Source organism: Cucumis melo, chromosome 6, assembly GCF_025177605.1.
Source record: "Cucumis melo cultivar AY chromosome 6, USDA_Cmelo_AY_1.0, whole genome shotgun sequence".
NCBI classification, from domain to species: Eukaryota; Viridiplantae; Streptophyta; class Magnoliopsida; order Cucurbitales; family Cucurbitaceae; genus Cucumis; species Cucumis melo.
The window spans coordinates 29,119,682-29,135,289 of NC_066862.1; the positions used below are offsets into that span (position 1 = coordinate 29,119,682).

General features: G+C 28.6%; 2 protein-coding genes across 2 annotated transcripts; both read left to right on the top strand.

The window, feature by feature from the left end:
* Positions 1–2,736: 2,736 nt before the first annotated feature.
* On the top strand, positions 2,737–3,069 carry LOC107990965 (glycine-rich protein 23-like). The gene has a single exon (XM_017045102.2). It carries the CDS (start codon positions 2,737–2,739, stop codon positions 3,067–3,069), a length of 333 nt encoding a protein of 110 aa, XP_016900591.2.
* A 7,892-nt stretch (positions 3,070–10,961) lies between these two features.
* Positions 10,962–13,288, top strand: LOC103490850 (50S ribosomal protein L19, chloroplastic). Its single transcript, XM_008450563.3, has 5 exons — positions 10,962–11,171; positions 11,250–11,561; positions 12,078–12,164; positions 12,259–12,392; positions 13,005–13,288. Exons 1-5 carry the CDS (start codon positions 11,148–11,150, stop codon positions 13,111–13,113), a joined length of 666 nt encoding a protein of 221 aa, XP_008448785.1. The 5' UTR covers positions 10,962–11,147; the 3' UTR covers positions 13,114–13,288.
* Positions 13,289–15,608: the final 2,320 nt, after the last annotated feature.

The window sequence follows — 15,608 nt, forward strand, 5'->3', positions numbered from 1 at the left end:
GGTTATATGTACACAATTGATTTGATCTTGCAATATTTGGAATGTCTTAGACATCTGTTATCTTATGTCCCGACTCTTCTCGAAAAGTTTAATATGTTTTTTAACTTTAAAAATGTTTGAAGAATTTATAAACTTTCACTTTTGTGTCCAATAAAGCATCCACATATTCAAAATTTGTAAAAACTAGTTAGCCTAATAGATATACAATTGAATTATATGTTCAATAAAACTCTAAACTTTTAACTTTGTGTTTAACAAATATGTGAATTCTAGAAAATGTTGACTAGGTTAATAATTTTTAATATGAAACTAAAAACATTAGAGACGTAATAAACATGAAGTTTAAGTATCTCTAAGATATAGAGATTTAATAGACACAAAATTACTTTAAGTTACCTATTTTTGAAGAACAAATCGACACGAACTTAAATTTAAAGAGTTATGTGTACTTTAAACTAATTCTTTTACCTCCCAATTAAACGGGCATATTCTTGTGTTAGAAGTACAATATATTGTGTGACCGGAACTGTTATTTAAAAAATTAATATAAATGGAAAATTATGATAAATGATTAAAAAAACTGTTAAAATTATTTACAAATATAGTAAAATTTAATATTTGATCATTGATAGACGATAAAAGTTGTCTTCTATCAGTTTTTATCAATGTTACTAATAGGATGTAAAATTATTTTTATCGGTTTTATGCCTTTATTAATTATTTTTAAGAACAAGTTTCTTTACTTTCATTTCTTTATTTCACAGTCAATAGGTAGAATTGTATCTAACCAACTAACAAAAAAAACTACCTAGTTTATTTACAAATTTGTCTGTCCTATATCATTTAAAAGGCTAGGCTATTTTATGCACACACACATGTAAAGTAGTTTTTCAAAAATCAATGTTTTTTATTAAATTTGACATGCATTTGAAAAGTATTATTGAAGAACACAAAACAAGATTTTTTTTTTTTTTTTTGTAAAGAGAAAAAAAATATATATTAATTAGTAAACATATTAATGGAGCTTTAACTACCACCAACTACGATTAAACAAATGAAATAGCGTTTTCTTGAATTTATTCATATAAAAGAAAGAATCACCAAGTAAAGATTTTAAAAAAAAAAAAAAAAAAAACACTACCCATCTTCCTCCCATTCCTTTCTCTTATATATTTCCATATTTCACCTCTTGATGTTGGATTTTGGTGTTTGTTTTGTTAAAAGCCCCCCATGTGAACATCCTTTTCCCACTCACCAATTTTCTTATAATTCCTAGCCCCACCACCACTATTAACTTAGTCTCTCTCTCTCTATATATATATATATAAAATCTTCCGTCAAGATTGAAACTTTACACAATTTGAGCATTGTTCAAGAGATAAGATGTTGATTTCGATCTTAAAAGATTGTTAATTTAATATGATCCTCTAATAGTTAAAACCCAAGTGAGAAAAAATGGTTGATGATTGATGACCGATGAGTTTGTATTGTTGTGTTTAAGAGAATTTAGGTTTTGTCGAAATAAATTCATTTTCTTTTAAAATGACAATCGGTACCGTATGTGATGAGTTATGTATGTTTATATCGACGTATTTAAAAATAATGTGAAAATAGCTAGGTTGTAATTGGATACTTTTTTTTTTTTTTCCTATCCCTTCTAGCTAAAAAGAGATTCAAGTGGACAAAATTCCCAAAACCAAAGGGGAATTTGGCTTCCACACAATGCTTATTTCAACAGCTGTCTCTTTAACTTTTTCTTCACCCCCCCATTCCCTTCCCCACCACAAAGCACCCATCCATTACCTCATTACTCCTTTCTTCTTCCCTACAACTCCTCCATCTACCCCTATCAACTAACCCCACCTTTTCTTTTAACTCGTCAATGAGGTTCGAACCTCTAAAGAAGAAAGCCAGTTCAATTATGTTTGAACTTGACTCATTTTGACACTACTAAATTTCTTTTAATAACTAATTTTGAGGATGGAATATCAACATGTCGATGAGGAGAATAATTTCATATCAATTATTATTGAACTCAGTTCATTGTGACCCCCTTCTTTACCATTCAACTACTTTAACTTTGGCCTTTTGGATTCATATTTGCATTCTCCTTGATAATTGCTTACTCTAACTCCACAATTAAATAGTTGAGAATAGCATTATTGCCCCATTGTCAAATTATTGCAACCCCCTCCTTCTCTTATGGAGAAACTATTTAATATCGCTACCTCCATAATTCTAATCAGACATCTCTAACCTAATTGAATAACTAAAGCAATGGAGATTGAACCATAGACAATCATAACCAGAACAATTCAATTAACATTTACGATACGATAACAATTAGAATGTCTATAGTTCAAATCTTTTCATCTATAAACTTTAGGAAATTACCCAAGATTGATTTTTATTTTATTTTTTTCTAGGAAAATAAAACGTATAATTGAGTAAATTATTATGAAAGCATGAACAAGAAACAAGTCTCTCTTATTCAACTAGCAAAAAAAAAAAAAAAAAGAAAAAATGAAAATGCTAACAAATCCCACAAATATCACTCACTCAAGGATGCTCTCAAGAGATGGAAATGGTGAAGAAATAAAATTAAAAAGAATACACAAATGAGTATGGAGCTCATAATAATCTACAGCAAATTCAAGTACTATGCTGTGTTAAACCAATACGACGGCCACGCCACCCAACACCGCCGCAACAGCCGCCTTGTACCCACCTTGATAGATGGACAATCCCGCGTTAGGCGGCGGAGACGACGGCGGGGATGGACCTGGAGCTGGAGCTGGAGGCGGTGAAGACATTGGGCCTGGACTTTCGCTTGGAGGCGATGGTGGGCTGTCGGGCATTGGGCCTGGGGCTGGGCTCAGTTCCATTGGCGGCGGAGATGCCATCATCGGTGGGGGGGTGGCGGAAGGAGTCGCTGCCGGTGGAGTTGAGATGCTAGGCGGGGGTGAAGCTGCAGGGGGAGGTGTGGTCGGGGGAAGTGCTACTGGCGGTGGGGTTGACGGGGGAGGTGCGGCGGAGGAGGCGGGACCTGGAGAAGGGGAGGGAGATTGAGCAATGGAGGAGGAAAAGAGAGAAAGAAGAGAGAGGAGGAGCACGAGCATGGCACGTGCGGAAGCCATAGCTGGGAAGAAAGTGAAGCAGAAGAAAGGAGAAAGATTGAAGCGAGGGAGAAGATGGGGGAAAATCATTAATATATAAAGAGGAAGAAGAAAAAGAAAAAGATAAAAGGAAAGTTCATAGAGCCAAATTTAATCTTACCCATCACTCTATTCTTTTTTCCATGCTACCTACTCTAACCCTTTCCAAATTCCAACACGTCATCGCTTTATTTTTTTTTAGAGATTTTTACACAGATGACCCAATAACATTAACGTTAATGTTGAGTGACTTAATTCTAAAACATCAATGAAAATTATCTTTCTACTTACGTCCTAAAGCATCCCAAGTGCATTATCTTATTGCATTACGGATATTTCACTTATCGTAAAATGGTCGAAGTTCTAGTGTAATTTTGTTTTTAACCACTTGTTGGTTAGTCGTTGATTTTAAAAAAAATGTGTTAGAGCTTCGAATATTTTGTGATGGAGTGACGTCTCTCCTCCTTAACATCAACAAAATGTTGATTTTCATTCTTTTTTAGAATTCTATTATTTTGCATTAACACCTTAAAGATCCAGACATTCGTATAAAAAAATTTCTATTTTCAGATAGGTTAAATTACAAATTTTGAACTTTATTCAATTTTAGTTCATATACATTCAAAAAATCCTAAATTTAATCTTCACCGATAGTTTATTGCTGATTTCTTTTTTTTATTATTAGTATTTTAACTCTAACATTTTAAAATATATTCTATAATATTTTTTTATGTGGAAAAGATATTATTATTTGCTCAATTTGGATTAAATACAATTAAATTTAAAATTTATTAAAATATCAAAACAAAAATTGTACATTTGAAACATACAAACTAAAATTGAACCAACCACATAATAGTTTTTAAGATATCAATTTAGATTTTTCAATTAATACAATTAGATATCAGAAATACAAATAAAAAGAAAGAAAAATAGTTTTAACCACAAAATATTTTTCTTTTTAAAAAAAAAAAACTAAAAAGTGAAAGAAAAGTATTTTTATTAAAAAAAAATTCTTTTTGGTATTTAATTTAATTTTATTTATTGGTCCTATTACAATTTAGAATCCATTAAATTAATTTCTTTCCCCAAATTGCCCTCCATCCCCTATTGGCCTATTTCACAAAAATCATTCCTTTCTCATACACTTTCTTTGTTATCCAATTATCAAATCCAATGCCTTTGTTTCACACAAATAATAATAATAATAATAACAATAATAAAATCAATTGGTCATGTTTGTCTAAAATCAACCAATCAAATTTATTTGGTAAAAATGTTTTAAATTATTTTTTTTTATAAAAAAAATACATACATATATATATATATATATGAAAAATGCATGCATATAGCCCACAAATGGTCTAGACTACTTTCTAAAAGGAATACTTTAAAGTATAGTTCTATGTAATAAAAAAAAAAATTCTAAAACTTAGTGCCCTCCACTTGTAATATCATTTTCTTCCTAAATAAATAAAAGAGAGAGAGAAAGGACCCTTGAGGACAAATGCAAATGAGTAACAAAAAATAAAAAGTGTTATATATATATATATGTGTGTGTTAAAATAAATCAAAATATTTATAAATATAGCCAGCGAGAAATATTAGTAGACTGTTATCGTTTATTACTGATAGATATTGACAAACAGTGACATTATGTTACTTAACGTTTACTATTTATAATAGTTTTTTCATTTAAAACATATATACAATTAAAATGGATAAAGTATCATTTTAGTCTTCGTATTTTCAAATTTGTTGTATACTTTCCAATTTTAGTTCTATCGTTTTAATTAAAATATTAAGTTTAGCTCCTCAAACTTATTTTTGTATTGAAATTGGTTAAATAATGATGACGATTTTAATGTAAGAAAGTGTAATATGTGCAATATATTTTCAAAAGAGCTTTAACTTAACTGAAACATCATCGGTATGTACTAAAAACTAAGAGGCTTTAGATTAATTTTCTCACAACGAAAACGTCAGACTAATATTTATTCAAAATACAAAAACTAATATTAAATTGATTTAATAAACTTCCAAATATATTGAAAAAAAAAAAAGAAGAAGAAGAAGAAGAAGAAGATAATACAATGTGAGGAATAGGACATTTCCACACAAAGGCTAAACTTTATTCATATATATGTCAAAAAGAATTGTGGGGTTTGCAATAAGAATGAAAACCACTCAACAAAAACTTAATATATTGATATTATATAAATGGTCTATATATTGACCACTAAGAACAGTGACTTCAACCTTAAAATCATCACATACAAAACTAAAATTCCTCTTTAAATGAGTATAATGCATGATTGTAAGTCTCATTGTTTCATTCTCATTCATGATTTTATATACACATAATACCCACAAACTTTCTAGTGTTTTTTTTTAATGTGTCACTTTTTTTCTCTATATATTTTAATACATTCATAACTTCTTAAGAAATTGTATTAAATTCAGTTGAAATTATTTGTGAGTTTGATGTATTGCAGTTATTTCAACAAAAAGTTGCATATCAATCATTTATTGCTGGTTCAATTTTTGTTATTGTTGATGGTTTTTTCTTGACCTGATGTGGAGTCAAAAGTTAAACTTATAACCTCATAGTCGAGATTATAAGTTTTATATGGTAATTGTGGTTTAGGTAAAGATTTTCTTTTTAAGTCAATTAATTTTGCTTTTTAAAATTTTTAAAATTGATGGTTTTTTTTAAATAAATTTTTTTATGCTCTACTTTTTGCAAAAAAAAGAAAAGAAAAAAGAATATTTTCTTTAAAAAAATGTAAAAGTAGAACTATAACTCATATTCTTTATACATAAAAATAAAAAGTACTTTTTATTAGTGGTGAAAGTTTAGCAAAGTATTGAAAAGTAAAAACTTGAAATTTGTGGTGATTGTATTCATCTCCCATTTAGCCATTGACTTTATAGAGCACAAGTCATTAGTGGACCATACATACATTATAATATATATATATATATATATATATATATATATATATATATTATAGAGGACCATATAAATTTTGATAAAATGCACAACCACATGGAATAATCTAGAAAAAGCCCCCATGGTTTAATATAATCCTCTATGTGCATGTACACCATACCTATATTCTACTCACTTCTTTTTTATTTGTCACCTTGACGATCAACCTGATAGATCAAAAAATCGAGTCGATCAGTCGCATCGAAGATAGTTAATCGGGTGGAGAAAAGGAGAGGTAAGTTCGTGTTGATTTGGAAAATTCCAAATTGACAATTTTAAAATAATAAAGTTGGTTAACTGACCGATTTTTACTCCTCGATGGTTGAGGTTGGTTTAAACATTTGCTAGGCCGTAGTCAGTTTTATGGTCTGATTTGTTCGGAAAACTCACTTAGACTGATTGTAGTAAGTTTAGTCTGTGAAAATACTTCTTATTATGCCTATCTTGCTATAAAATTTAAATAATGTCTAATATATCCCTGAATTTTTAATCATGTTCGAGAAGTTATTAATTTCTTAGATATAAAATTAAAAGTTTAAGAGCTTATTAGACCAGTTTTTTAATCGGTTAACTTCAAGATCCATTAAAATACTTTAGACACAAATTGAGTATTTAGAGACTAAATTTATTATATTAGCTGACTAAAATAACTCACGAACCTATAAATAGAATAATGAATATTGATTTAAAATTTTGAATTATACTTATGGTATATCTATCTCATTCTCGACAATAACACATATATTGATAATCCTCTTTTATCAACTACCACTTTATAAAACCAAATCCAAATACAATTTAACTGACTAAGACGTATTTGTTTAAATCCGACCACGACATTTGAACTAAGAAGTACTTAATTAGTCAAAGATATATCAATAGTGCATAATTAATTAACATCTTCATTACACAAATAACAATCCTAGGAAAGCAGTTGAAGAATATCCAAAAAAAATTAAAATAATTACTAAAATCATCTTATTCTTTTATGGAATAACGTTTAAATCAATAATTATAATTAAAAAATAGAAATAAATTACCTTCTTAAATTTCTAAATTTCAAACTTGTGGATTTGGTTTTTGAATTTTAAAAATATACATTTCTTTCGGTCTTTGTGAATACAAAAACAAATCAATTTGATGAATTTTTAAAATATATTTTTCGTATTTATGAATTTTTTAAAATAAGTTTAAAAAGCAATTCAAATAACTTTATATTTTTATTTTAAACAATTATCCGACGTTTTAAATTAAAGAAAATAATTTCTAAAACTTATATATTCTCCAAAACTATCCAACACACATATTCTTTAAAACTTGGTGAGTAAAAAATGTCGAAATTTGTATGCATTTTTTTTCTTCGTCGTGATTTTAAAAAAAGGTTCATTAAAGAAGTAGTATTTTTGCATTTAAATCTTTGAATACAAATATATACATAATATATATATATATATATATATATATATTTAAAATTGTAAGTTTGTTCATGTTCTATGGTTCTTGGTGTAGCCATCTGTGTGGCTAAGATTCAAAATGCTCAAAAGAACATATAGAGAGAGAATCTCTCTCTCTCCCTCTAAACAATTCATGTGCCCCAAAGACAAAGAGGGCCATGTCACACAAAAGCAAGTACCATTCCAGCCAAGCATCCAATTTTCATCGACGTGACAAGTCAGGTTTGTCCTTAAGGTTAAATTAGATATTTATCAAACTAAAAAGTCGAGACCATGCTTTAAATATTACAAAATGAACAAATTTACTTCACAAATATAACAAAATTTTACTTTTTTTATTTTTTTATGTATAGTAGCTAAAATATAAAGTAGTGAAGTTTAGGGTTTGTGCGTTAAAAAAAAAAAATGTAATGACAGAAAGCTTTAGATTTTTGAAAAGAAAAGAAAATAAAGAGTACTTTAAATTTGGACTTTACTGAAAGGTGCAATCAAAATGTGTTTAGACCAAAATGAGTATATAATAAAAAGAAATAAATACGTGCTTTTCACTTTAAAATTTTAGTGATGTATTTTAAGTTTCATTCAATACTAATTTTTTATATTTTAAAAATGTGCCATTTTAATCAAGTCTTGAAATTTCTATAAAAAAAAAATAATGTAAATATGTTTTCAAAATTATACAAAGAAAACTAGTGAGTTTTTTTTTTTTTTCTAAAGAAAGAAAAGAATAACAATAAACTAATTATTATTTTAAGTTATAAAAAAAATAAAGATTAATTCTAAAATTCATCAAATGTATAAAGATTAAATTTAAACGTCAACTAATATAGGGACTAAAATAAAATAGAACAAATTAATATTTTAACCTAGTTTCTTTATATATATATATACATATACATATACAAAGACAGTATTAAAATTATTTACAAAGTATAGTAAAATCTACAAATTCTATGCAGTCTATTTAAATTTTTTTGTTATATTTTATAAATAGTTTCAATTTTTTGCTATCCACAACTATTCTCCTTTATGTTTTGCTATATTATGTAAATAATTTTAATATTTTATTTTTTTTACTATCCCATCTAAAATTTTTGAAGATTGAGATTAAGAATTTTCTTTTAAAAAAAATAATATAAGACTGATTTCCAATGAAATTTTGAAATAGAAAATATATGTTAATAATAATATACATCAAATTGACATGTAATAGAAATTTATTGAATAATTATTTAAAATTTGTAACAAAATATCAAATTTGAACAATTAAAATAGAATATAAAGTTTATAAGTTTCCCTTGGAAATATTGTCAAATTAGAAAGAGAAGTGGTTGTGATGTGATGTGTAACAAATATAAGAATTTATACACAAATTATTAAGATCTTATGTAATAATAATTGAATAATTATGAAAAATAAAATTACATATGCATAAAGTTTTGCTACTCTTATGGATTTGGAAATTAATTGTTATCTATAAAATGTTATATATATATATATATATATATAATTTTTGTCACTATATGAAATTAACAATAAATAAATAGTTTGATATAAATATGCATTTATGAATTGAGGTGCCAACAAACAAATTAGTTAAATCAAATTGTCATGCCAATAAATGTCCACTTAGAAATTAGATATTATGAGATTTTACTCAAATTTTTTAAAAAGATAATTACACAAATTTTAAAATTAGAAATAAATATATAAAGAGTGATAAAATATTTAAAGGTTTTTTTAAAAAAAAAAACTAGAAAAAAATGAAAAAAAATATTTTTTCTTAATTTTTCAGTGAAACGTAAATATTTTATCAATTTTTTATTTTTAGCAATGTCTCTTAAAATTGAGATGAGCACAAATAAAAAAAAGAAAAAAATTCAAGTCGCTTTCAATAAAATAAAAAGGTTGAAACATCTTATAAACATGACTAAAATCGGATCCAATTTAGGGATATATCGATTGTTTATCGTGATTTGCGTAGAAATATCATTTTCTAGAAGGAAAAAAATCTTGTGGTCAAGAAAACCATGATTTATTTTAAGATATGATGTATTTATGATTAAAATATCATTAGGATTTGATTAATGGTTAATATAAATATGTTATTTAGATTTGTATGAAAAGCATTATTAATCCACCCCTACCCTGAGTACTAATACATGTAATCATTATTTTATATTACTTTAATGTAAATATCATATGAAAATAATCTACGAACTGTCCGTAAGTTATGAGATTAAATTACAACCATCAAATAACAAAGCTCGTTGTCGTCGATTCTTTGTAGGGATTCGAGATCAACGTTGATGATCACTCAAAATCAAAGATTACAGTATCGATATAATTAAGCATTTCAATATATAGATACGTAATGTCTCTATACTTACACTAGGACATGATTACATCATTTAATAAATTAAGAATGGGATCAATCATGTCAAAAATTTAAAAATATGATTTTGTAACAAACTTCGTATTTCAGGCATGGGTCGATAATCACGTTCTCTTAAAATGAAAAATAATAATTTAGTAGTAAAAAAAAAAAGAAAGAGAGTGAGTGAGTGATGGTTATGGCTCCAAATAGAAATATCTAAATATTGAAGAAGGGGACACTCGAATACAAAAAGAATAGACATGTTTTTGGATGGATTAATGATCACATGTGCCCTAACAATATCCCAATAACAAAACAACACTTCTCATTACCTTCTTACAGCCTTGCTATCTTGTTTCCTTTCCAATTTAAAAAAAAAAAAAAAAAAAATTGTAGACATTGATTTTTTTCCTAATCCAATTAAAGGCAAAAAAAAAAAAAAAAAAAAAATTGTTGAAATGAGTTGAGTATTATATAGACACCTTTTGTATTTCGATATACATGTTACGACACTACCGTTGCATGATCAATGGATGAAGTCAAACTATGTAAAAACTATTTACAAAATATAATAAAATTTCAAAGTCTATCATTGATAGGCAATGAGAGATGTCATCAGACTTTTATTAGTGTCTATCATTAATAGGTGTTTTTTTTTTTTTTTTTTGTTTATTTTACCGTATTTAGAAACTGATTAAGTATATAACAATATTTTTTTAAAGAATTTTAAATATAATAAAATCTATTCGTGTTAAACATATATAGTTGAAATATGGAGAATTAGATCTACATTTTGTAGATTGCTATATTGGCCATTGAAAAAAAAGAGAGTATGTTTGGAATGTGGTAATGGGCCATAGATTTAAGAAATGGAAGGCCCAGGAGCCCAATGGTCCGTTTTGATTGTTGAAGTCCATTTAGTTTATGGATCAGCCCAGCCCACGACATAAAAAAAAAAAAGAAGGCTTTTAGCTATTCGAGTCGAACAAACCCGACCGGACCCAAATCGATCTTCAAAACTTTCAACCCGAAAACTGATAGTGGATAAGAGTTCATCTCCATCATCTCCAAAGAGAGAAAGAAGAAGAAATACAGACAAGTTCACTGCCATGATTCTCTCTCTTTATCTCTAATTCTCTTTCATTTTAGAAGCTCCAATTCCTTCATCAATGGCCTCCAAGATTCTTCCTCAGGTACCTTCCTTCTCTCTTCTTTTTAACATTCTCACTTAATTCCCCATTCTCATCTTCATCACACTTCTTGTTTTCAAGGCCGTAATTTCTATTCCAAGAAACCCCAATCAATGTCCACCAAGAAGATTAGGGTTTTGTTCTGCAGTTTCTGGTACTCGTGTTTCGTTTTCTACTCTTTCCTCTAGTTCAATCGGCTCCCATTTTCGTCATACTGTTTCGGCGCCGTTGAAACGGGCGTTTGTTGTGAGAGCTGAGGCGAATCCCGAAGCGGAGTCGGCAGCTGAAGAAGCTCCTGAAGCTGAAGTAGAAGCAGCAGTGGAGTCTGATGCTCAGCCTGAGGAGGAGAAGCCGTCGAGAAAGCCTCGTGTTAAGCTCGGAGATGTAATGGGGGTAATTATTCTTTCCTTTCTTCGAACTAAGGAGCACATTTTTTTCAGTTTCGAAGCATTTCTGCAACCGGAAATGTAGTTTTGTACTGGTTCTTTTTAATTATTTTCAATTATTCCAAATAATTGTGTAGGCTCTGTTCAATAGCCGTTTGGTTTTTTAGTTTTTGAAAACTCTATTTGTTTGCTTTCAAATCTCTAACCATGGCTTTTAAAACTAAGCTTAAATTTTGAAAATGCTCCTAAACTGTAGAGACATCAATAGGTGTAAGTAGTGTTTGTAAGGTTAATTTTCATGAATAAAATATCAAATGCCTATCAAACGGAGGCCAATAACTGCTCAGGAGTCGCAATTGGTCTCTCTCCATAGAAACTCTTTATAAGATTTCAACTATAAAAGGTGAAATTGTAGAATGTAGAAATTTTCTTATCTATCAGTCAGTGAGAATGTGACGGTTAAACATGTGATGTGATAATTTCAATTTGATTTTAGTTTTTCGTTCTTTTTTCTTCTGAATAGATACTTAATAAGCGGGCAATTGAAGCGTCGGAGAAGGAGAGGCCGATTCCAGACATTAGAACTGGTGACATTGTAGAACTTAAACTGGTAAATTTTATTCTTAACCTCTTTAGTCTAAACGCTTGTAAAAGTGTGAGTTTTTCTTAAACTCATATTAATAAAAATGTTATTACTACTACAGGAAGTTCAAGAAAATAGGCGTAGGCTTTCTGTTTATAGAGGAATTGTCATATCAAAACAAAATGCTGGCATCCACACTACGATTAGAATTCGCCGAATTATTGCTGGTGTTGGTGTGGAAATTGTTTTTCCGCTGTAAGTATTGAGTCATTTTGATTTCTTTCTAGTATCTAATATATACTGTCACTAGAATATGTGTGTTCTTCATTTCTATCTCACTTGCTGATGAACTCATGTAAGCACGCATAAGATTTAGCTTATTTCTCTTTTCCCAATTTTTTGAAAAGAGTTGTGAAGAAAACTATCTGGATTTGGATGACCTGAGAACGCTTAAACCTTTATTACCTATTTTTGGTTCAAATTTCTAAAACTTAACTTATCTTCAGATCGTTGTCTATTTAAACATAAGATTGAGCGTCTCCAGAACAACCTCACTTGATGATTTGGTAATAAAGCAATAGTAGTTGGGGTTTGGATGACTTGAGGAATCTTGAACCTTGTTACATATTTTGGTCTTAAATTCCTCTTTCCATAGTAGTAAACCTCCCACCGGCCACCACATTCATCAAAATTTGATGAAATCCCTCACGATGAAATGCTTAACATCTATTGCGATACCCTAAGCAACTCTATACTTGGGGGCTGAAGTTCTTGTTTGTCGTTATGAATAAAATAATATGAAAGGTCAGATGATGAATATTTTGTTACCTGCTCGGTTACTAATCTCAAGATGGATTTTTATTGCAGATACTCACCAAACATCAGAGAGATAAAAGTGGTGAGCCACAGGAAGGTGAGGAGGGCAAGGTTGTATTATTTGAGAGACAAACTTCCAAAACTCTCTACTTTCAAGTGAAAACCCCCCCAATTCCTTTTTTTCATCGACCGTCAACGGGTTGTATCTTGCTATGATTGAAAATTTCCTGTTTCTTTTTTATAGACGCGGGCATTATTCTTCTGTATTTATATTATCCTCCCACATTAACATTTGCTAGTCTAATTATATATCTGAGCAACAGGGTTTTGATGAAGGTTACTGTCTTGGATTCACAATCACGCAACCTTGCACCATGTTCCCAAGCTTTTTTACCAATCCTCATTTGTTTTCCCTCACTTTTAACTTTAATTTTATGAAGTTGGGTGTCTCGAGATCTTTCAGCTTTGAACCAAATAGCGTGGGAAGGTTCGGTGTTTGTATCCTCCACGCATCTTTACCTCTAACTTTTCTTTCTATAGACAGAATTTTTATGTACTTAGTAGATTACTTGCATACTTTGCGGAATCATGGCAAGTCAGAGCTTTTACTTCCCTTCGCTTCAAGGAGAATTGGCGGCCACGCTACTGACACGATCAAAGGTCAGTTTCTATTTACCTTTGTTCTTAGTGGTGGAGTTCTTAGAGAGGCAACGATCACTAACTGCTATGATGCACTTTCTTTGGTCTTTATTTGGAACAAGCATTAACAAAATTTCAGGAGTTGATTCCTTACTAACCTGAATATGTTCTTAGAGGGATGACTTTTGTAGAGTGGTTTTCCAACTGTCTTGTGGAACAATTGATTGCAAACAATTAAGAGCATATTTGTTGGTCATTTTTGTGAATGGGGTTCATGAGTAGGAAAAATAGGAAGAAATAAGAAGTTAACATTTTTTTCCTTTTTCTTTTTTTTTTTCGCTATTTTAAATGACAAAATTTCTAAAAATGTTTACAAATACACTAAAATATAATAATTTGTTTGTAGCTTAGACCAAAATCGACTATTGTGTCTATCGTGATATAAGACATATAGACGGTGGTATTTTGCTATGTTCAGTAAATATTTTGGTTCATTTTGTTATATTTGAAAATAGCTCTTTATTATTATAATTCGAGCTAATATAAATGGGTACTCTCAAATTTTTGAATTGTGTCAATATCAATTTAAACCCTAAACTAATAATTGTATCAATTTCAAACTTAAGTTTTAATAAATATAAACTTTTATACATATATCAATTTAAATCCTCAACTTTCAAAAACATGTCCAAGTAACATAATGGAGAGTTTAAATTGATAGGTTGATAAAAGTTGTCAAAATTGATACACATGTAAAAATTTAGGGATTAAAATTGATACAATTATTAGTTTGGAATTAAAATTGATACAATTCTCAAAAGTTCATGGTTTGAATTAATATAATTAATAGTTTAATGTTTAATTCGAAACGAACTATAAATGAAAATTTTTGCTTATTATCATTATCATTTTCATTATTATTATATCACAATACATGTGATAAAGATTTGAATTTATTGGCTTATTGCGTCTTAACGTGTTAAAAGTTAAAACTATGCTTATGGTACACCAAATTAGTTACAACTATGATTCAATTTGGTAACTATTTAGACGTGTTTTTAAAATGAAGCTTCAAAGTTGTTTTAAAAACTTGTTTTTTTAGTGAAAAATTGGCTAATAATTCAAAATATTAACTTTGGAAGTTTGAAAACTATGAGCAACAAATTTGAAGAAAACCAACGTCATCTTTTAAAACTAAATGATTATCAAATAAGGTATTAGTGATACTATGCATAAAATAACCATTATATCAATCATAGTTTCGAAGATTATGACTGGCTATTAGATTATAATTAAATAATTGAATGCAATTAATAAGATAATTGATATTGGAATACCATCAGTTACGCTTGAAGGTAAGAGACGTAATTTTCATGTTTATGTTCAATAACAAAGTTTTGTCGAGTATATCAACACTCATTGTGGGTGCTCGCATATAACAATCCTTAAGAACCAAAGATTATCGAGAAACCTAACTTGAGTATTATTTGATCGAAAAGCTTTTATAATATGGAGTTAAGTTAACATCATCTATAATATTAATTTTTATCTGTTTTTTTTTTTTTTTTTTTTTGTTATGGGGTTGAATAAAACAATTCTAAGTACATTCGTCATCTATAACTATAAAAAGTACTTCGAAACTATTATTGAGAACGCATAGACACCTTTTTCCATAAATGGACGGGACATGGTTCAAAAGAATGAGCTTTATTATCCTTTACCATTCCATTATACTTTAACTCATTTTCATCAAAGCTTATGGTGATGACCAAATTGACAAAGATGCATGCAATTTGCAAAATTTAATGAAAATCAAGTCCTCATTGTTACAAAACTTCAAATTTTATTAATAAGATGGTTTGATATAATTAATACATGTTATTGATTGAGTTGGTAAGGGTTCTTTATTTTAGAATGTACCTACTAAATTACCTAAAAAAAAAGTTAAAATTTTATTTGAAATAATAATTTTTTTTAAAAAAATATTTATAAATATAGTAAAATATCACAATCTAT